This window comes from Seriola lalandi, unplaced genomic scaffold (genome assembly GCF_002814215.2).
Source record: "Seriola lalandi dorsalis isolate HSWRI2012SDOR001 ecotype SW California unplaced genomic scaffold, Sedor1 jcf7180002054487, whole genome shotgun sequence".
In the NCBI taxonomy this organism is placed as follows: domain Eukaryota; kingdom Metazoa; phylum Chordata; class Actinopteri; order Carangiformes; family Carangidae; genus Seriola; species Seriola lalandi.
In genome coordinates, this window is record NW_019525040.1 from 743,084 (window position 1) to 766,201 (window position 23,118).

The 23,118-nt window shown below is 40.3% G+C and overlaps 1 protein-coding gene across 1 annotated transcript in view; it reads left to right on the top strand.

Annotated features, from left to right (window-relative positions):
* LOC111659738 (alpha-1,6-mannosylglycoprotein 6-beta-N-acetylglucosaminyltransferase B-like) overlaps window positions 1–23,118 on the top strand; it is a 111,923-nt gene that overhangs the window by 30,024 nt on the left and 58,781 nt on the right. The window contains exons 3-6 of the mRNA XM_023412753.2: window positions 8,051–8,201; window positions 16,727–16,836; window positions 20,104–20,180; window positions 20,448–20,627. Coding sequence (XP_023268521.1) covers window positions 8,051–8,201; window positions 16,727–16,836; window positions 20,104–20,180; window positions 20,448–20,627 — 518 coding nt within the window. The remainder of the gene's footprint in view (window positions 1–8,050; window positions 8,202–16,726; window positions 16,837–20,103; window positions 20,181–20,447; window positions 20,628–23,118) is intronic.

Below are 23,118 nucleotides of genomic sequence, written 5' to 3' on the forward strand. Positions count from 1 at the left end.
TGCACTGTAAATCTAAACACCCCTGTAATACACTGTAAACACATGTGAACACATGTTGTCATCAGGGTAGGAATTTCATGGTGACCACAATGGCCATTGCCATCGAAAATCATTGAACACCCTACGGCCCCCATGGCCTTTGTGCCAATGCAACTGTGAAAATCTCGAGGTTGCTTTAAAAGCGTCACTGCAGCAGTCCTTGCAGCTTGGATTGGTTGTGTGCATATACTACGCTACTAATTTCTAACTATCTAGTTAACTCACCAGCATCGCTTTCTCTCTTTCTCTCTCTCTCTCTCTCTCTCTCCCTCTCTCCCCTGCAACACACACAACCTACATGCTGAGGTAAGGAGCTGTGCTACCTGTGTAACAATATTCTGTCTCAAACTTACAGCAGATCTTACAGGGATGATAAATCAGTGTAATTTGCTCTTTTGCTACTTCTGCCTTTTAACGCTTAATGTGCAAGTTTAGTTTCCACACGTCTGCACATGCGTATAATGTTGTTTTTCTTTTATTATAAGAAAAGTCAAGTTGCATGTGGCCTTTGTGCCCAAAACATTTTTGTGACACTGAAGGCCAAATGGCCTTGTCCCTAAAATGATGAAATTCCTACCTGGCTGTCATGTTATTTTGCATTCAGGATTTGTGCAGTTTAGTTTAATTCAATTAACTGGGCAAAAAAAGAAGAGAGAGCCGTCTCTTCAACCTACTGCCCTCTTTATGACATTTGTCCTTTTTACAAACACACACACACATTCTTACATAGGCTGCTGGAGCACCGCAGGGCACAATCGTGCACTTTTAATGGAAGGAAGCCCGCTGCTTTTAATCCTCTTTTTTGATTAGCATTCAACAGTAATAGATAAATCCATTGTATTTCACCTTGCGCACAGTACATGTCTTAATCATAGGAAACCTTACATACTGTGTTCTTTTACCCTACTGTGCTGGGATATAAAAAATATATATTATTTTTTTCTCTCTTTTTTGATGGTGCAGTTGAAACAGACAAATGCTGTTCCCAGCCTGAGTGAAATATAATTTTTTTTTTTTTTTTTGAGTTAGTGACATAAAAGGATTTGATGGAGGGAAGTCATAGCTATTTTATATTGTGTGACCCTTTCTCTCATTCCCATTACCATAAAGTCAAGCAGACAGACACGCTTTGGTTATTTCATGAACTCATTTTACAAGTACGTGCACACAGATACACAAAGACACACACAGTGACTTATTATATTAGTTTCAGTATTCTGAATGAAGTCTCAGTGAAGCTGCATCTGGTTGGTGAATTTAATTTCCAGTCACTAATGTTAATTGTTCCCGCTCTCAATGTTTGGCTGCTCAGAAGCTCAAATTGGTTAAGGAAAAACAGACAACTTTTTGTGCAGGCCACAGTATGTGCACACACAAATGCATGCATGCATTACGGTACACATTCACAAACAGTCTCTCTCTCAGTTTCCAGTTGTCTGTTAAGACTGTTAACACAACACTAACAAGAATTCTGTTCACACTTCACGCAATTCAGTCCTCAGGAGAAATATGATGTGCCGTGACACTAAATATTCAGCCCAATATGGTGGCTAAAGCATTGCTGTGTGTGTGTGTGTGTGTGTGTGTGTGTGTAGGGTTGTCACGATACCAAATTTCTGTTTCGATACCGATACCAATATGTATTTCGATACTTTTTGTAAAAAATATTTCATTATATTATATCTTGCCTTAATGGGTTATTTAAATATTTAAAGAATGTAATTTCATTTTTAAAAATATATTTTTTAATGTATTTATTAACCATGGACATGTTTTAGCTCTCTGTATGCAGGCTACTGTAGGTTTACTACTGGGCTGGGAGGGGCTTTGTACTTCTTTCATTGACATTACAGTGCAGTGAACAGGTGAACAACATTATCACCTGTCGTTCTTGACTGAAGTCTCGGAACAAGTCTGCATGGTTGTCCTTTAAATGTTTCGACAGGTTTGAAGTGTTGCCTGCTTTTGCGAGACACACTTTGAAGCACCGCTTGCACTGCGGTGCTTCTGGGTTCAGTGGCTCGCCTTTATCGTTCGGTTTGAACCCGAAATATTTCCACACCGAACTTCGGGCCCCCATATTGACCACAATTACGGGCTTTTCTGCAGCTGCCATCTCTATCTAGTGTATTTTCTTCAACCCGCTCCGTCTGTCTAAGACACGACTTGTCGTTTCTCTCTCCTCAGTCTAGACATGCGAGTGCGCGTGGGAGGCGGCTTACATCCGCTCGGGCAACTACGTCACACTCGCTGGCCTCGCTGTGCTTAAAGAGACAGGCTCCAATTTACCAATTCATTTGCATTCAATAAAATGAAATAAAAGTACCGTTTGTTTTTAAATGCTTGTATAATACCGTTTTCAAAACTCTAGTATCGCGGTACTATACTGGTACCGGTATACCGTGCAACCCGTGTGTGTGTGTGTGTGTGTGTGCTGATTTTATTCCACCCTGTGCCAGTGGGGGAAGCCAAACACGGCATGAAATAGTATGCCAGCAGCTTGGTCCTGTTAGCTCACTGGTTTTACTCTCCTTTAGTTTTAAGTCTGCATTAATTTTATACAAACACAAACAGGTAGTCACTCAGTCAGCACGACTACCCAATGCTCCATGAGTGAAGACCCAAAAATTACTTTTGTTTAATCTCTTGAGATAAATAATTGCTTTATACATAGTCAATAAGTTCCAGCATACTTCTAATTAAAGTAAATTATAAATTGTAAATTTGGTTATTTGGTGTGAGGGTAGTTTTTGGTTTATCAGCTCTTATAAAATGAATGTATGAATTGATCAAGATGGGCAATTTCATCATGAAGTTTTTCATTAACAAGTAACTGACACACATGCATTTCAAAAATACAGCACACTGTGCCTTCTATTGGCCTGTTCAATAATGCTTTTTGCTAAAATTTTTTGCTAAATGTGGTATTTTAGTCACCTAGTCCTTGAGGCAATCATCACTATTATAAGCTGCTGTAATTCAGAGTTATATTTGCTTTCAGCAAGGACCTTAATACAACTTAGGTCTCAGTGTGTCATAATGCCAGTGAAATAACCACCAAGTAATGGAATTTCTATCATGCCTGTGACTGATTGCATTTGCATTGGTAATTTTCCAAATGTACATATGTGTATTCATAGAGGCTGAATGTGATTTTTTTTTTTTTTTTTTTTTTTCCCATGGTTGAACAAAAGGTGAAAGCACTGATAACACCATCAGCTCACAGTCACAGGTTTCTAAAAACCAATGGAAAATAAGCCAGTGCCATGGGCATTAACAGGACTGTGAGGCAGACTTTTTGTCATCTGTGAACTCTTATCTGGACGCTTCTGACATCTGTGGCATCAGTTATGGTCTCTTTGGTCTCTTATAGTCATTAAAAAAAAAATTACTGCTGCAGTTCAGAAACCTTATAATTCCACTTTCGGCCCTTTTGTTTCAACACTGCAGTTAGAACTGAAAGATATTTGGCTCTTTGGCGGTCAGTAAATTGTCTTGCTTTATGATGAACAGTTAAATTTTTTCATAAGCTATTGTGTTACATCACAAATATGTTGTGGTTAAAAATAAAGAAATTACTGTTTTTTTTCCCTTCCCCTTAAAGCTGATTCTTTGCTGTGCAAGGTTTTCCTCTGACTTCAGACCTATTATTGTACAGAGCGCTCACCACTTGTCAATACATTGCCCAAAAAATGAGCTGACCTCTGCACCAGTGAAGGGCCTATGAGAGCTCTTTTATTAATTTCCATGTAATCTGTGATCAGTGATAGAGTGATCAGAAGGAGCCTACAAACAATATCTCGAGGCTCAATACGGATACCCAGAGAGGGAAATTAGATGCTACTTTTAATTTTGATTCTTGGCCATGTTCTTTGTTCATCCTTCATTTGTTAGTTCTTGTCTTTCACATCCTGATTTTTGCATTTCTGTTATCAGTTTTTAAAAGGTGGTCTTGTGCTTGCAATGTCAAAGTCACCCACACACACACTCCTGATTCTGACTCCACCGCCTTTATGCTTGAGCAAGTCAAACCATCTCCATCGCTGCAGTAATGTTATTGCTGCTGTTTATCTTCTTTCTTTCCCATTACATACAGTATGTTCGGTCACAGTGTCCTCACATTGCACCAGTGAGATCTGAATGAGGTTTCATCTGATGAGGGCAGTCATTTTCCATATAATTGTGTCATTCAAGGAAGCTATTGGGATATTGGTACTCGTCCTTTTGATTTGGTATTAGGTCACCTTGGTCAAACTTTGCTTTTCAAAGGAAGACCTTATTTGCTACAGCTGGTTATTTTCCATCCAGGGAGCTTCTTTGTCTAAATTTTGACACAAAAAGTTTGACAGAGAACAAGTAGCCCCCTGACATAAATTATATTTGATACATGAGACCATGGGAACATGTGAAAGATGTAGCCTACTCATTGACTTTTTGTATTTCTTGTACCTTTTAGGGTTTGTTAAAACATTCCCATTTGCTCATTTTGCTGCGCTCCTGAACATCACAGCCATTTGTGTCTGTTATCTATCAGCAAGGGTATTGTGATATTACTTTGGTGTTTTTTTTCTAATCTTATATCCTCTCATATAGTAGTTTTATTAACAGCCAAGCATAAAGGGATTCGCCCATTTTAAACAGTAATTGAAAGTAGCATGATTTTAGTGTGTGTGTGGGTGCTAATGCTTTTTCGGAGGCTTTGCCAGGACTATAATTTCTGAGGGAAGCACTGAATCTTTGTTCAACCTTAATCATAAATGATCATTTTCTCAGCTTGGCCACTCCTTCAATTTGCTTGACCCTTAACATGGATGCTATCCATTATCAGTCAGTCACAAAGACGTCACCTGAACGACCCATCGGCACACCCTGACACAGCGATCCATCACAGGCAAAGGACATGACACTGTCAGTCTCAGACGAATACATCTGTCGCTGTGGAGATAACTCACTGAACTTAGGTTTCCATCTGCTGCTGGAGGAGATCGAGACAGACAATGACCTTGCATCGGTGCTGTTAGGCACTGGAGCCCATTGGCTGTAATTGCCTGTCAAGCAGCAGACATGAGGTGTGACAGAGTGGTCGGACAGCGTAATCCAGGTGTTTTTCGGTGTCAATATGGGCCCTACCAAGTGCTCTGATGGGAGTCTTGGAGAATACACTCTGACCTTTGTGTCCCTCATGTCCTGAGCTATATCCTATTAGGCTGTTTACTGCATCGTGTGTGGTTACTGAAGATTTAATGATGGTATCAGATTGAAGTTGACAGATCTCCCTTGGCTCTCTTTACTTTGTGTTATCATGGGAGGCAGTGTTTGGATTGTGTTGACTTTTTATAAGCTTTCATTATAATTGCACCTGGCATTAAAATGCATCTACAGTGTACACACTGAAATCAGTTTTTCATTATCATCAAGACTTTTTTTTCAAGTCATATTTTATGAACACCTAATTTTTCTTGTTCACCATCTGCCAACATCCTGACAGTCCATTTTTGACAAGTGTTGTATTTTACACTTCACATTTTCTGCCATCTGTCTAATTTGCGTTTATCTCCTTATTGGATTTGCACACACAATGATATATCCACTGATGACATATTATTAGAGAAGCCTAGTGCTCCTAGCTACGAAATAATACAGCACATAACCCTCGTAAAAGTACAACCTGTGGAGATATACCATGTTAATTAGTGAGCTTCAGATGTGTTGGAAGGTGGATTTTATTTCATAGCATATTCACATGAATGTTGGATATTAATAATAAACTTTATTTATATAGCACAAAATTACAAAGTGTTTTACAAATGAAATAACACCAGACAAGGCATATAAAATGAAAATAAGAACATGACACAGAAGAAGTAAAAACAATACAATGAAGAAAGTCAAATAAATAGGAATAATCAGTATAAATAACATTTTATCTGATCATCCAAGACACATGTTGATTGCAGGTGTAAAGGGTGTCATAGTAGATAAAGGAGGTGATGTAACAGCACAGCATGTTGATGCTTTATACAGGGTACATTTGATTTATATTAATTAATGTTGCTGAAAAAAAATAAACTATATAAAATATTTCTATATAGTACTATTTGTTGCTCTGGTGCTTGAAAGAATAAGCATCCCTCACCACATTATAGGTAATACATGTGATTCGCTGTTTCTTGTCTTACCTGACTCACCCCTTTACCATTAACTTGAAGTGGAGAAAAAAAAAAAGGATAAACTGCATCTTGAGTCACAATTATTCTTGTCTCTGATTCTTTGGAGTTTCACTTTTTTTCTGTGAGCACTCAAAGACGATGAGTAAGACGTACAGTAGAGATTAATTCTGCAAAGACATAAAATGAAAAGGCTTTCCATCTGTGTCTCCACCTTTCAGTCACCTTCCTTGTTCTGGGCCATTATGACTGTATTCACAGACACAGTGACCCTGGCAGAGTCGGTGTAATTATTCTAATGAGGTCTGCTACACCTTTTGTGCAGTCAGAGTATATTCTCCCTCACTGTCGGTGTGTGCGTGCTCATTTGTGTTAAGACTCACTCTTCAACTGTGATGGCCAGCGCATTCATCTTTATACACAGCTGCATCCTTTCTGTCCACAGTCAGCCCTCTCTGCTATGGTAGGCGAAATAAGACAACACACAGACAGAGAAAGAAGCAAGAAAAAGCGCCTCCACATAATTAGTTTCCTGGCTTTTCATAACTCAGTTTTATTCTCATATCAAAGGGTATCAGAGGATATGGAGGTAAGCACGTATTCAGACATCCTAGTCCCGAGTGTCGGGGTGTCTGGCCTAAACAAAACCCAGTTTACGATGAATATCAAAATAAAGCAGTGGGCAACATGCACTGCTGTAGGCAGAGGCAACAAGAATTAAAGCTATAAATACACAGGTTAAAGTGTTGGCTTTTGGACTTTAAGATGAAGGAATAACACAGGCTGGAGTGAAGAGGAGATGCTCTCATGGGGTTAAAGTGGTATTATGGTAGGGGATGGGATATTTCTTCAGGGACTGTGTGAGTGTGTGTCAGCATTTTGGATGTTCATTGCAGCTGCAAAAAAATATGACACCTGACAGCCTTATATCAACTCAAAGCCATGATGGAAATCTTGTGAGCAGATGGAAGAATTGTTCAGGAGGGGATACCAAGATCGCTTGAGCAGAAGTAATTATTGAAGCATGATGCGTCAAAGAGAAAAGAGATAACACCACAAGCTGAACACTAAGTAATGCCATCCAGTTGTGAAGGATTCCTTCCTGGTGGCCACATTTAACCCTAGAACTACAGTACGTCATATGTACTGCATGTCCAAATAAGGTTATCTTTTTTTTTTCACATCTGTATGTGTGAAGATTCTGCTGGGTACTTCATCATAAACATTCGCAAAGTTCTACCTAAATCACATTGTATATCTGTCCTACTCAGAGAGGACTTACTATGTGATTTGCGTACTATGATACTGTTTGGATTTCACACTTAGGTTTTGATTTATTGCTTCCTTTTGGAGCATTGTCCATGACGAACACCAATGTTTGAGTGGGTAAATGGGGTGAATCCACAGCTGATATGGTTCGCTACTGCAGCCCCACTTTGTCATTTAGGCTTATAAGCTATTAGACAAGAATGTTGCCTTACAAACCCATTAAAAGGAAGTGGCAGCTTTTTTAAACAATTTAATTTAAGAAGAACTGTCCATTTACTTTACTCATTATATGTTTTCAGCTAACACCCATACGCGACACAGAAGCAACAAATTTAATTAAGGACTTTTACATTGTTTGGCACACAAGGGAATTTGTTTTTCATCTACACTGCATTGAAGTGCACAGACACAGTTGTCCAAAACAAAACCGCAGCCAAAATCAACCACAGTACGGTGAGCCAGAAGAGCTGCAGGCTTTGTGATTAATGTGCATTCTGTTCTGCAAGTTTGTTACGTACTCCAGTGTCCAGCTTGTCATTCATCTCCTGTCTTCCCATCTCTGTCTCTCCACTCAGTGCTGGGAGGCGTGGAGTCACGTGGTGTGCTGAGGAAGATCAGTGACATGCTGGAGGTAATTCTGAAGAGGATGGACAGCCTGTCCAAACTTGACAACACCTCCACCACCGATGCACGGCGCCTCGATGAGCTCAGCTCTGCTATCAACAGGTACGCTGAGTTTTTCCTTAATTTTACAGCTATATTCTATTACCGACAATCACCAAAATCCTTATTACAATAATCAGTACTCCCCAGATGTAAATGGTTGTAGTGAGAGTCAGTTATTTTGGTGCCTTCACTTTTTTCTGTAGAAATATGTTCTAATTGCAAATGGCTCAAAAGCTGTGAATGACATGAAGTTGGTCTTCAACTGTGAATAACATCTGATTTTTATTTATTTATTATTTATTTATTTATTTTACCAAATTGTAAATGTCTAAATAGCAAAATATTTTATATTAATTGTAAGGTTCCAAATTTGTCATAGTAAATTCAAGTAATGGATATTATGGTGTTAATACTAATAATAAGCATTATTTTTGCACTCTGATAAGATCTTTTTTTATGATATCATGACACCATCGTATTTAAGATATATTCCTCATTGTCATTCATACTGCGCATCACCTCTCTATCTTGACTCTGCCATAGTCATGACTTCTATCTTCCATCCTTTTAACACTGCACCTTATTGTGTTTCGCTCTCATCTTCACTCTCATTTTTCCTCCTCATATAGTCACTTGTGGAAATTGCTGCCTATTACCTCAAAATCGCTGCTGCAAACAGACAAGTCTTGTATGACCTTGCTGCTACTGCTTTTATCAAATTGCTCCTCTCGTTGCCCCCTTAGCGCCAAAACATCCAATTTGTCTTTTCTGTCTAACATGCTCTTCATTCCAACTCCTTTCATTTTCAAACAGCTCGACTGGATTCAGTGCAGCGGGAGTGATGAAATACACACTGACAGAAATCCCCTCACCTCCTCGAACTTTGTTAAATGATCCCGGATAAACGCTCAGGTTCAGATCTGCGCTAAGGCACTAGAGCGGAAGGATGGAACGATTAATATAGTCTGGCGTCGGTGTTAACTGCAATCAATGTCTAGTAATGGGCTGTTTAATGTGGAGGAAGCAGTTCTACTCTTAGGCTACAGGGTGTTACTCTGTCTATTGTCATAGATTCTAACTAGGACGGTACGTGCGTGTGTAACTGTAACAGAAATCAATTTGCAGTTATTGCCTTGAAGGGGGCAGTTTGGCTGGATAGAGGGTTATGTAATTAGGGTTAAATACAAGCTGAAATCAATGTTGTGTGACCATCCTGTTTTAGGTTAGTGAACAGTTCGCCCTTAACCACCAGACTTGTTGTCAGCCTACTGCTTCCCAGATAAATGACGAACAGATTCATTGCATCATCTCTCTGAAGTAGATGAAAATGACAGGATTACACTTACTATTACAGAGTTACGCTAAGTACATCATGTAGGGAATACTATTTGTTGTTCTTTGATTTTAATTAATGATTATTACTTTTATATTAATGTCTAAAAATACCAGCATGTTATGCTATGTTGTATGGGATAGAAGGTAGAGATGGGAAAGATCTCCTTGGTTACAAATTCCAAGTATCTGGACACCTTTGGATTGTTTAAGATCAGTTGACGGTGTTTATAATAACTAGTTAATTTTCACATTCACTAACTATCTCTGCGTATTTTATTTGCAGAGGTTGTCTTTTGGGGTGTAAAATATAATGTGCATGTTCAAAATATCATCATACTAGGGTTTATTTGGCAAAAGGGGGGAAAAAAATCATCAGCCACCACTGCGGAGAGCCAGGCTTAATCCTCAGTAACTGCGCCTTCAGCTTGGCTAGGCATCACATTACACACAACTGGCATGAAACCAATTACCCACATTTGTAGCAGAGAATGCAATTGTGATTTGGTGATTTTACCCCCCTATGTATTACCCTTAATGAAAAGAACAGTGACATTATTTGACATTATTTCATTATATTGCATAGTGATGAGCTGCAACAATGTGTTTTATATTTTTAACTTCAAAAATGCCAAAGTGAAAGCACAGAGCAACATGGATCAATGTTATGATAGTAGCAGTAGATTCTGTGATCACTCCGACAAAATTAACTGGAACCCCTTACATATGACCTCAGTTCAGTCTGAGGAGCTGCTGGATACTGCCACCCACTAACAGTTTCCTTTACTGGAATTATTTGGCTGCTGCACTCCTTTACAAGACATGCATTTTTTTCAATTCCCATTTTTAAAAGCATGTTTTTAAACTTGCATTTCAAGGCTAAAAGGCACACAGATCTTGTTAGTACTCATTAATGCATCATGCAGTATGATGTTATGTTATGATGGGTTATAATCAGTTAACATAAAACTCAAACATCATTGAAAACTTTATCCAAACTCACAGATTGGCACACAAAGGATCTTTAGACTGAAGCAACTATAATAGCTGGAGCGAAATGTCTGATTCAGGAAGCAGAATGAAAAAGATATTGACTAAGGAAATTGTGGTGGGCACACAACACACAGACACTCACACACACGCACGCACACACATACTTTTTGTCTTGATGACGTTCTTTTGATGGCACCCTGCTGAAGAAGGAGAATGAGATGTGTTTAATGAGTGTGTGTGTGTGTGTGTGTGTGTGTGTGTGTGTGTGTTAGTCTGTGTGTAATTGCGTCATGCATGTGGGTTTCTGTGTATTAGTTCACTTGAGGTGACACTTGTTAAAACCAGTCTGGGCGTGAAACCAGGGCACAGACCCCTGACTGAGCACATAGCCTGCAGGATTAATGGCCACACACGCACGCACACACACATTCACACACATTCACACACACACTGAATGTCACAACACGGATAATCATTGGACTGAAGTTTCTCTTCATTGCTCATATCTCCTCTCTTCTTCCCTCTATCTTTTGGCTTTTTCTTTACCTTCCCTGCCTTTCCTTCCTTGCTCCCTTTCTCTGTTTACTATATTTTCTTACTACTCTTTCTCCTCCTCTTGCACTCACACACAGACACAGAGTGAGAGAGTGTGTGAGAAACGTAGTTGGTTGGTCTGAGTGACGTGGTAAAGTGTGATTTTTGCTCGCGGGGAGAGGAGCAAATGGGAATAGAGAGCTTTATAAAAAACATATCCCAAATCCAGGCCAGTCAGGCACGTATTCACAGAAAGACACACGCACACACACACACACATACATCCACTGGGCGGGAGTCTCATCTTCGTGTGAGCTTCATTGGTGCTGACACACTCCTGTGTAGCGGCGAATGGGACTTGATGTCTGAGGCCCCAGCCTGCAATTCGCCCACAGGGCAGCCACTCGTTAGAGCAGAAAACGGAGGGAAAATAACGAGGAAGGGAAGGAAGGAGGGAAGAAGAGGGACAGCAAAGAGCCTGAGAAAATGAGAGAGGGAGAGACAAAGGAGGAGAAAAGGATGCAGAGTTGATTCACTTCGTTTTACTGTGCAGTGGATGAGAGGGGAGATTGGTAAGTCTCCCCTTAGGCGTATGCTCTCTGAAGATCACTGCTCTGGCTTGGCTTTACCTATTTCTCCTCCCTTAAGCACCCATCTAAGCTTAAGATGGATAACAACCTTTATCCCGGGAGGCCTTCTTTTCCACAGCACTCAAGTCAATGTCATATTGTAGCTTTGCTGGAAGTAGGTTGCATGGGAGACATGTGAATTCTTCTTTTTCAATTTCTTTTATTCATTTTTCCTGATGTGCATAGAACAGTGGGATAAATAAACCATGGTGCAAATAGTGCTCCAACCTTAATTTTCTGTAACACTGTACATGAAAAAACTGAGTGTGTGTGTGTGTCTCAGCATTCATGCGTGTGTCGGCATTTGTGTCTGTGTGAAAATAAGCAGTGGAATAAACACTTTGGAGTGTGATGTTTTAACATCATGACATCAAGTGGAATAAGTCAGCAGGCACGCTAACAAATGGACATCAGCCAAACCAAAAAACACACATGCTGACACCTTGTCACATGCATCTCTGACCCCGGACAGCTTCTGCTGATGGGTTCCTGCCAGAACTGTCCTCTTCCCTTAAGAGGATGAGCTCATTATATAGAGAGGGAGGGAAAGAGAAATAAGGAGAACATGAAAACACATTTTTATTTCTATCCTTGGAAACACTTCCTCTGGTTTTCATTGATTTTCTCTTACTGCTTCTCTCTCAGTGTTCTACTTCTGTTTGGCATCTGCCAGTAGATTTCCTCATGTTGTTTCTTCTCCCTCTACACTTTCCTCCCGTTTTGTCTTCTCTTTGCTCTTCCTCATTTCTGTTTTGTTTCCCTCATTTGTAAAAGAGCCAACTGTCTACACTCATTAAAAGGGAGGAAGCTTCATCGCAAGTAGCATGCAACAGTGGGCTATCAAATATTTATATCCTCGTATTCTTTGATCATGATCATTGTTTAATGTTTCAGTCAAGCTGTTTTGTTGGCTTTCACACGAAGGCGCAGAGGATCTCTTTATTTTATCCTCTTTCTTTCTTGACAGAAAGGTCCCACTGGTACTCTTGGTCTGTTTGCTGTTGACGGTTGATCTCCTTCTCTTTATTTTCTGCCTGCTTTTATTTCAGTTTTTCCTCAGCTCTCACTGTATGTTTCTCTCCGTCTCATTTTTTTTCTTGCCCTGTTTAGATCTCATTGTGAAATCCTCTCCCTTCAGTCTTTCATCCATTTCCCTGTGTTAGTCTCTCCTTCTGTGACTCGTTCCCTTTCTCCCCCTTCCGTGTGTTCATCTCCAGGGATGAGTTCACATTGTAGCAGACATTAGAGGTGAGATTAGAAGGTCGCGTCTTATGGAGGCCACAGCCACTTGCACAGTCACAGTCAAGCCCCCCAAAGAGAGCTTTACAGTAACAGGGGTTACCCAGCTTAGCAAACAAAGGTTATGTCCTTCAGGCCAAATACATTGCAACTAGGTACCATGGCAGTAGTAATCCTCTACAGCTGGGAACTTTTGTGAGATGCTCATATAATAATTTTAATGTTTTAATATAGTTTTATTGCCTAATATAATGCTGGCTCTCATTATAAGACAATATATGGCAATAACTTTCACTAACCTGTACGCTATGTTTGCCTCACTTGCACAGGATGGAGGAGTGCAATTATAATTAGTTCTGTCATATGCTTTAATTGAGATAACTGTGTTGTATTGTGCTTTAATGCCAAGCATGTGTTTAAAGGCTTATTTACACAGAGGAGATTTTTGTTGTAGCTGTGAGCAGGTGACAGGAGAGTAATTTGTGGATTAATAATCACACTGACAATAATGAAAATTATTCATTCAAAATGTCTGTGGTACAGAATGCAAGAATAGTCCTGACAAAACTATGAAATGATCCCACATTAGAAAAGTTGATAGGCGCAATTATATCCTCATATGTTTGGGTCATTTGCAGAAAATACAGTTTTCAGCCAAGTGTGAAGCAACAAAATGAGGGTCAGCAACTCCAAGTCTGAGGCCATGGTACTCTGCCAGAAAACAGTGGATTGCCCCCTTCGGGCTGAGAGCAAGTGAAGTGAAGGGGTTCAAGTACCGAGGGGTTTTGTTGTCGATGCTGCTGGTATTGCAGCAGCACTAAAGTACACGCTGTTGAAGAGGGAGCTGAGCCTGATGGTTAAGCTCTCCATTTACCAGTCTATCAGTATCCCATTGTTTTCAGCTTGGACAGGTGTGTCTTAACATTAATTTGTGCCATCACTTACTGTTGTGAGGAACCAAGCTACCTTTTACCATTTTTTTAAAGGTCCAAGTCTTGTGGGATCAGAAATAAGCACAAATTCAACGTTGTAGATGACCCTTATGAGTTTGATGAGTCAGAATGTGCTTTAGGATTGCACTCCTGTAGAATATACAGATATTCCTGTGTACTGTGTCCTTGCTACTACTTGAAGAGCACATTAATTGTGCAGTATTACTGCAGTTTCTGCCGGGTGTTTCAAGGGCAGCAGGGGAGTGTAAATAAACTTATGCCCCCAAAAACAAACCCTTTGTACTACCATTTCAGAGGGCGTACGAATCATTGAGAAAGCGCCTAAATACTTATACTGCAATCCAAAAATCGGAACAAGCTCACAGGGGTGTGTGGAGGCTGCAGTTGTAACAAAAGTGCTACTTCTTATTAATCTCATTTACAGATATTCCTTTGTACTTTGTCCTTTCTAGTACTTGAAAAGCACATTAATTATGCAGTATAACTGCAAGTTTTGGCCGGTTGTTGTGACTTTCAGGGCAGCAGGGGAGTTTGAACGAACTCACATCCCCAAAAACAAACCTTTTGTGCTGCTAGTTCAGAGGGCGCACTCAGCTGGGTGCAATCAATCCTGTCACAGATTTGTTCAGTTAAGCTCATGTTATATCAATAGAGACTGTCGCTCAACTCCTAATTTCCAAAAATGGACATTTACTCAACTGTTGCGTCCAAACAAATACTTCTCCTTTAACTACCATGCTGTCATGGTGACTTCTCTGGTAAAAGTCTCTGTGGCTGTCATTTACCGTTCACAGGGACAAATGGGTGATTTTGTGGTTGAGCCAGACACACATTTGTCTACCATTCCCAAACATGGCTAATATTCCTCTGCGATATGAACATCCACTTAGACAATCCCAGCTCTGCATACTTCATGTCCCTGATATACTAATTTGACCTAAAATGCAGTTCTCTGACTCACAAAGCCAAAAAAGAACTTGATTTCATTCTCACCTGAAATGTTGCCACAGACTGCCTAAAAGTCACACATCTCCACGCCTCTGACCAGTATTTAAATAATTTCACTGCTGTCCATTCCACCACCTCCCCTTTCATTCCACCACGACCTCCACAACTTGTCTCCCACCCTCTCCTTCCGCCTCCAGCTGAGTGCAAGGCCCCAAAAAGTATAATATAGCAGTAGTCCTCTAACATGTTAAGAGCAGCCGCTCCACTGAAACACCTCTGTTGTCTGTGACAGAACCCCTAAGGGCAGCTAGAGCCGCAGCTCAGTCCTCAGTTCATTTCTTGCTGGACCTATTAGCAAACTTTGACACTTTGACATCCTGTTATCTGTACTCTGCGATATGGGCATCTCGGGCAAAGCAGTTTCTTGGTTTGAATCCTATCTCACTTGGCGCTCCTTCAGTGGCTCTTGGCAAAGACAACCAGGACCAAGGATCGGTGTTGCGGAATCCTCTTTGCAATTTACACCACCTCCTTGGGTCCAATTATCAGCTTGCATGACTTCCACTACCACTGCTACGCAGATGACACACAACTATACCTGTCGTTCCCTTCAGATGACCCCACGGTTTCTGCACAGATCTCGGCTTGTCTTTCTGACATGTCAACATGGATGAAGGAACGCCACCTTCAACTAAACCTCTCTCAGACTGAACTCTTGTCATCCCAGTCAGTCAGTCTCTCAATCACAATATCAATATTAAAATTTCCTTCTGTGTAGTGAACATATTAAAGAGGATGCCGACACACTTACATGCTTACATGTGACACTTATAAAGCCTTTAATGGAGCGCAGAGACTGCCTGTGACTTTTGATGGCTTTCTTGTTTTTTGTAAAGCAACAAACACACTTTCCTCGCATATTCCCCCAGTTCAGTGATATTTTTTCAGTTCTTTTTCACGCAGCTGCTGTTGGTGGTTAGTTAGTTAAGCAGCATTGCATTCCATCCTGTGTACACACACACACACACACTCATACACAATCAATAATTCTGATTATCATCTGCAATGATGTGTTATTATGCAGCATTTAAGCCTCTGGCTTTAATGAGGGTTAATACCATCTGCTGATTAGACAATATGGAGAGACAGGAAGCCACACACACACACACGCACGTGCACACACACACACATTTGTACACTGAAATCAAGTCAATTAAATGGACATAATGGGCACAGCAGTATGACTATGTATGGGTATGCAGGCTTGCCTTTGCATGATGTGCAGCCATGCAGTCTGTTGCTTTGGAAATATGCAAAACTGAGCACACAAACAAATGCAAACTAAAACACATACACACAACAAATGCACACACACACACACACATTTCCCACAGATCTTATTATGTGAATTGGAAGTCTCTCACCCTACAAAGGAAGTGGTATTAGCAGCACAGGTCTTTTTCTATTTCACGCTCCAACCAAGTGTCTACCAATTTGCATTTTCCACTAACACTTCTACATCTGTTGAGATGTAAAAAGGGAGGGAGGGGAAGCAGGGAAAAAAATGGCTGGGGAGAGGAGAAAAGAGTGAGAGAAAAAAATGCAGAAACAACAATGAGACTAGTAAAAGAGGGGAATAAGTGAAGAGAGACTGGCCCATTACTGAAGTGAGGGAGGAAGAATGTGAAGTAGAGAAGGGACTGAAGCAGGAGCTGATACTTTTGGGAGAGGAGGAATTGGTAATGAGAGATTCTTTTTTTGTTTAACTGCTGGTAGTTTTGCGTATCATGGGTGTGCAGGTGTGATACATGCTTTACTCCAATGCAGAGGTGTTTGCTCTTTGCCCTTGGCACTTAGCTTTGAATTGAGTTTACATTGAATGACAGAAGTGTGAGGGTAACTGTCACTGTCAAATGCCTTTATCTCTTCTTCATTCTGCGTTTGTATCTGTGTGCAGGTTTCAACCAGCCGGCCTGGTGGAGAGGATCCAAGCTATTGCCCAAAACGTCTCCAACATGGCCATCAGGGTGGAGCAAATACTGCAAAACAGCATGGTGCAAGGAAGAGGTGCAGTATCTTTATCATCACTGCAATATGCCTTCATCCTCTTATTTACAATACAATATGTATATGTGAGACATATATAGTAAGTATAAAGACTGACAAAAGAAGTTACTGATATCATGAGTATTTCACTCTTGACCAATCTAATCATACAGCAATTCATCTGACATACTTTATTAAGTCTGTATCGACACTTATCTTGGGCTTCATTGCACTGTAGATCAGCCCAAATTACAAACAGCTATATAAATAAATAAGCAGCACAATTAAATCAGAAGAACAATAAACAAGCATACAGGCCACAAACACATCCACACAACCATCTGACCCGAGCCACTCATCTCTTATGACTTACGATAAGAAATTAATTGATTAACTTTATTATCCCAAAGAGGAATTGGCTTGCACTGTGGGCACAAAATTGACCATAAATACTAATAACAATCAAAGCCATACATAGACACCTAGTACCGGTCACAGCATATATGGAATGACACAGGCAGAATACAGCATTGCAAACATTACACCAATAAACAATACACAGTACTTACACAGCACCAACCTGCAGTGCTAAAAGAAGCACATAAATCTGGTATAAGAAACTTATGTCAGCATAAGCGCAAAAGATGCAATACAAAAAAAGATGATACACAATGCTTACTACAACTTCAGTAATAAATACAATTAGGACAATGGTTACCTTTTGCTGTTAAGTTGCCTAACTACCAACAGTATTAATCAGTGTTTGTAGCAGTTTATCTCACACTCAGGAGCCCTGAACCACCAGACAGTAAAAGCTGGAATTCATGGAGTTAAGGATCGGACAATATTTTCTCACTCTGTCTGGTTACACTGTACATCAGTTCACCTGTCTGTGTACTTTGTGAGCAATGTATTACTGATGCAGATTAGTCGGTTCTAACCATTCTCCAGTTAGACTGGGTATAGGGAGAAGGGAAAAATCCCTTCAAATGAAAAAAAAGTAACTCAGTTTACATGTTGCTCTTTAGTAATGTTCAACTTGAGGCACAGCTGGACTCCTGCACAGCTGTCAGCTTGCATTGGAGAAAAGCTTCAATTGCTGCTGTTATTTACAAGAGAATGGAAGAGAATACAAAACAGATTTGCAGACGTACACATGCACAGCAAGAGAGAGACACACTTGTGTAAATGAGGATGTCTAGCTGATTTTCCCCGTGACACAAATCATTTCCGACACATACACAACCAAAATACACAGGTGGCTGTTTTACTTACACATCCTTTCACACAAAAACATTGAACCATAAAAACAATATCGGAACAATGCTTGATTGTGCCAGTAAATATAAGTAAAAATGAGCTGTCAAAAACATGCGTGCAAAATAGTAAAATACTGCTCTGTAAAAAAAACTGAGTACTTAGGAGTGTGTTTGCTGCAGTTTTCCAAGCGCTGACGTAAGTCAAAACCAGGAAGAATTTACAGTGGATTGATTTTATTTTTATTTTAGTTCTAGGAAAGAGATGTAATAGAGAGATATATATGAGTAATCTAGTCATCGGTCGAGCACACTTGTGCATGCGAGACATTGTGGTCATGTTTCCAACTAACCGGGCTGTTTTCTGTTGTCTTGCTCTTGCACTTTTCTAATCAAAACCTAACTAATTTAAAGCTTGTGGGAGTTGTGTTCTCTCTCTCACACACACACACACACACACACACACACACACACACACACACACACACACACACACACAGCATTATAATCATTCTTTCCTCCTTATTCTCCTCTCACTTTTTCTCTTGAGGGTAATTGCCCAAGTCTTTACATGAGAATAAATGAGCATTACATCTCCTTTTGTTTTTCCCCACTGCATCTGCAGGGAGGACAGCACTCGCCAAAATGAAAACACTGCTGCTTTCTCTAATCACAGATGAATTGAAACACTGCCGGCAGACTTTATTATCATACGGCTCAGTGGCGGTTTATTTATCTCATGGTCAGGCATGTGCGAGAGGGAGCGACAGGAGACAGAGGATGTGATTAGAATTTCCTCCCCCTCAAGCACCAATGAGGCTTTTATGTTTTGTCTTGCAGGAACAGGAGTCAAGTTTTTATCTAGTTAGTTGACCACATTTCCAATTGTTGCGGCAGTGGTTGCTATTGTAATCATATTTGTAGGCTGTGTGTGTGTGTGTGTGTGTGTGTGTGTGTGTGCGTGCGTGCGCGTGCGTGCGCGTGCGTGCATGCGTGTGTGTGTTTTTTTCAGTCGATGGAAAGAGGCCCCCGGGGAAGACTTATGTGGAGAAATGTCTCTTTTTCATTAGGCAAATGGATACAGACTGAATCTGGAGAGAAGGCAAATTTGTTGGTCCAGAGAGAGAAAGAGGGAGAGGAGGGAGGGGTTTGAAAGACAGAAAAACAATGAGAAAATGAAGCTGCATTGGTTGCTTCACGGACGATATCATTCCAGTTCTCTCTCTCACTCCCTCTGTCACTCTCTTCCCTTCTTTTCCTCACATCAGCAGCAGAGAGGCAGTTAACTAAGTCAGTGGAGCAATTAATGCAGTGAGTGCAGCCTAAGTGAGTAGACGTACTTGCTAGCATAACCCTAGGAAGCTTGGCAGTAGTGGGAGACAGGCTGTGCTGCTTTGTCAGGCCCAGTGAATAGTGTGCACTGCAGTAGAGCAGATATGGTGCGATGTTGCGAAGGGGGAAGCGCAGGGATTTATGGACACTGACGGCACATACGGCATACGCTGGAAATGATGATGTCGAGGGAGAAAGTGAATATTGCCATAAAATGTCCACAAGCGAGTAGAGAGAAGCTGTTAATGTGAGTGATACTGTAACCTGGCAGTGCTGAGGGATGAGTCTGGGGGTCAAACAAGTTGATGTCTGGGGTCATTTTATGAAAGTTAATTGATTAAAACCTGAATTTTAAAGAGGTTTTTCATGCACCATATGTTGCTAAATGAGCTGATAGATAATATTACACTGGGTGATTGCAGTAGGAATCGTTAACTTCACTGGAGAATGAATATTCACAATAGAGCCAACTGATTTAAATGAGTTAAGCTGGTGAGCCTGTAGACTAATGAAGCAACAGTGATGGTGGGTAAATCAACTTATATTTCACTCACAATAAGCAAATATCGATTTATCAATTCCGAGTGGATCCTGGTGTATGGCAGGGCGTCTTCTGAAAGATGTCCGATCTACAAAAAATACATACATACATAATGGAATATAACTAAAGGTATAATTTTTACTCACTGTGTCTTTTCAGCAGTGAGAGACGGGACGTCAAGCCAGTGTGAAGTACCAAGAGACCCACGCTTTCCAGAGTGTCCTGGGAAAGTAGATGTGAGTGCTAATTTCATTTTGATTAAAACAAAGCCGGGGTACTCAGCCTTTCTTGCACTATGACGTTATACTGAAAGCTATATCTTTATCATTCCATTTATTTTGTGCCAAATCATACCATGTTCTCATGACCTGGTAGCAAATGTTCAGTGGCGTGGAACCAGTCCATGACCAACAGTTTGGGAACCTCGGTGATAGTGAATATATACCTTCCTAACCTGTTGTTTTTTGTTTTTGTGTGTGTGTGGCTGCGGGTTTTGTGCACAGTGGATGCGTGCGCGTTGGACGTCGGACCCGTGTTATGCTTTCTACGGTGTCGACGGTTCAGATTGCTCCTTCCTCATCTACCTGAGCGAGGTGGAGTGGTTCTGTCCACCACTGGCCTGGAGGAACCACAGCAGCCCCCCCACACAACACGCACAGCAGGCAAAGGCCCCCAAGAGACAGGTGAGGAAACTACACATAGATATATGTAGATATATTCAGAAACACACAATGTAAGTGAAGGCTGCCGGTTAGAGAGAGGAGATGTTTAGAAAACAGTCATCTGAGCAGCATGTATTGTTCAGAAAGTATGGAAAAAGTAAAGAACCTCTTCCTGTAATAAGAATGAGTACCAGCACAGATGCAGATTAGGTGCACGTGAGGCATTTAGGGGATATCTGTAAACCATAGCTACAGAAAATAAGATGGGTTACAGTCTCCCCCTCTAAACTGCATGATTCTCTGCATGCACATCAGTTACACGTCGTGCCACCCACCAGAAGTAAATTCTCAACCTGTGTGAAACACTGTAAAAAATTGGCATCGCTAACAATCGAGTCCCCGTATGGGACTGGATGGGACAGGAATCCTTCTTGCAGAATTGGGCGGGACAGGACTGTTATTTTTTTTATTCTGTTATGGTTTATTTTAGCATGTAGCGAGTTGAGTTTGGCACTAAAACTGGTTTTGATCACATCATTGCCAATCACTGACGAAATTCTCAGGAAATTCTGCAGCTCTGATGGCAGGATTCAGAGCCAGCGGTTAAACATACAGCACTGAAAACAAGAAAACTAGATTGTCTTATTATCCTCCTTTTTTTTTTTCTTTTTTTTTTTTAGAAACTTCACCTACAGTCCAGTGAGCTCAGTTCAGCGAAGGTGAACTGATTGGAAATACAGCAGTGGTACAAATTAATGGGGAGACAGGGCAACTGTTCCTTTTGAAATTCATAGAATACTGTGGTAGAGGTAGAAATTAAGGAAAAGCAGCTGATAATTATGAGCAACCTTTACTGCATTTCACCCTTTTTTTATTTAGCTTTCATACCTCCAAGACAGAATGAAACTACTGTCCCCACTGTATATTATTTGTGGAAGGCATATATGATGTGGATTTCTTCACATTGCATTTGAGGTGAAAGAAATTTACAGGTTTTTAATTGGAGACTGGAAACTAAATACACGGTGTGAGTACTGACCTTAAATCTTAATTGCTTGTTTCTATCATAAATGTTTGAGAAAAATTAAATCTGAATGTCAGAGAGAAAAAGAAAAGAAAAAAATGCATATTTTATTAAACAAAAATACTGTGAAGAATATTTTTCTCACTCTATTATTAATCTCTAATTGTTGCCTTTGTATCTTCTACTTCAGACAACCAGTAATAACAACAAAGACAGAAAATTGAAAATGACGAGCAGTTAATAATGGTCTTCAAATTGTCAATCACATGTCCACAGTACCAATCAAAAGCGGGAGGATAGCAGTACTTTTGCTCTGAAGATGCTGTTCAGTAATAGGAGCGTGAGCAGTTTGCCCCCGTCACTACATAATAGTTAACCTTCATCTGACCCTGTTCCCTCTCTGCTAATTAAAACAGGCCTCATCCACCTCATCATTATCTTCTTCCCTCTATTTTTCTCAACATTGACTTTGAGGTCATGGAGCAGAGCAAAACTTTAATTCCTTATACACAAATGAACACACACTCTCACAGTATGTGTTAATAGTCTATCTAAGTATCTGTTTACACATTTATCAGAGTAATTATTTTCCCAACGTGGATACATTGAGAGTTCGGGTTTTGACAGTCCTCCTTAGTTCTCCTTGCTTACCTTTTGAAAGAGACTCTAAAATTCATCATTCTTACTTTTAATAATACTGACTATGTTTGATCGCAAGACAATGAAGAGGCGTACATTTTAATATTAAACACTTTCAGCCTCACATTGGTGACACAATACAGCTGAAGGTGCCATCTTGGGCTGTGCAGTGATAATAAAGTTCTTTGGATTTGGATGTTCACCAAATGGAATAATAACTGCACACAGGCTAGGTCAGTTTTTTACAGTGTTTGTTTGGGAACGCAAGACAATCATGCGTGTTTAAAATAGTTATTAAAGTGAGTGCCTTTAATGCCGTATGCCTTTCATTTGTGGTAGCAGTGAAATTTTCAGGGGGAGAATGTCGTAAATGAAAAACGAAGAAGTACGAAGTAAATGAAGACTGATATTTCTATCTTTGCCGTGTGACACAAATTACTGAACTGTGGATCACAGTCTCCCTGTTTCTTGCACGCAAATAGAGCTGAGTCAAGGTTGTTTTTTAGAGGAGAAAAGGCTTCACTGTTTATAGCACAGAAAATGCACAGGATGTTGTTGTAACATTTTTTCGTACTTTTGTTTGACTAAAGCTAGCAGCACAAAGTAGTAAAGTGAGCAAGGTTCTGCTGGGGCACAATTTTTCTTGAAGTAGTTCTTTAAAATATAAGTGTTGACAAGGCAAATATTGCATCATGTCGCAAAATTGTTTAATCTTCCACTAAGTGTTCTCTTGGATTTACAGAGAATACAGAATTACCATCACGATAAGAAGAAGAGTTACGTGCACACGTTACATCAGCTGATGTCCTTAAATCTGCAGATGACATACTGCTCTTTCACATCTTTTCT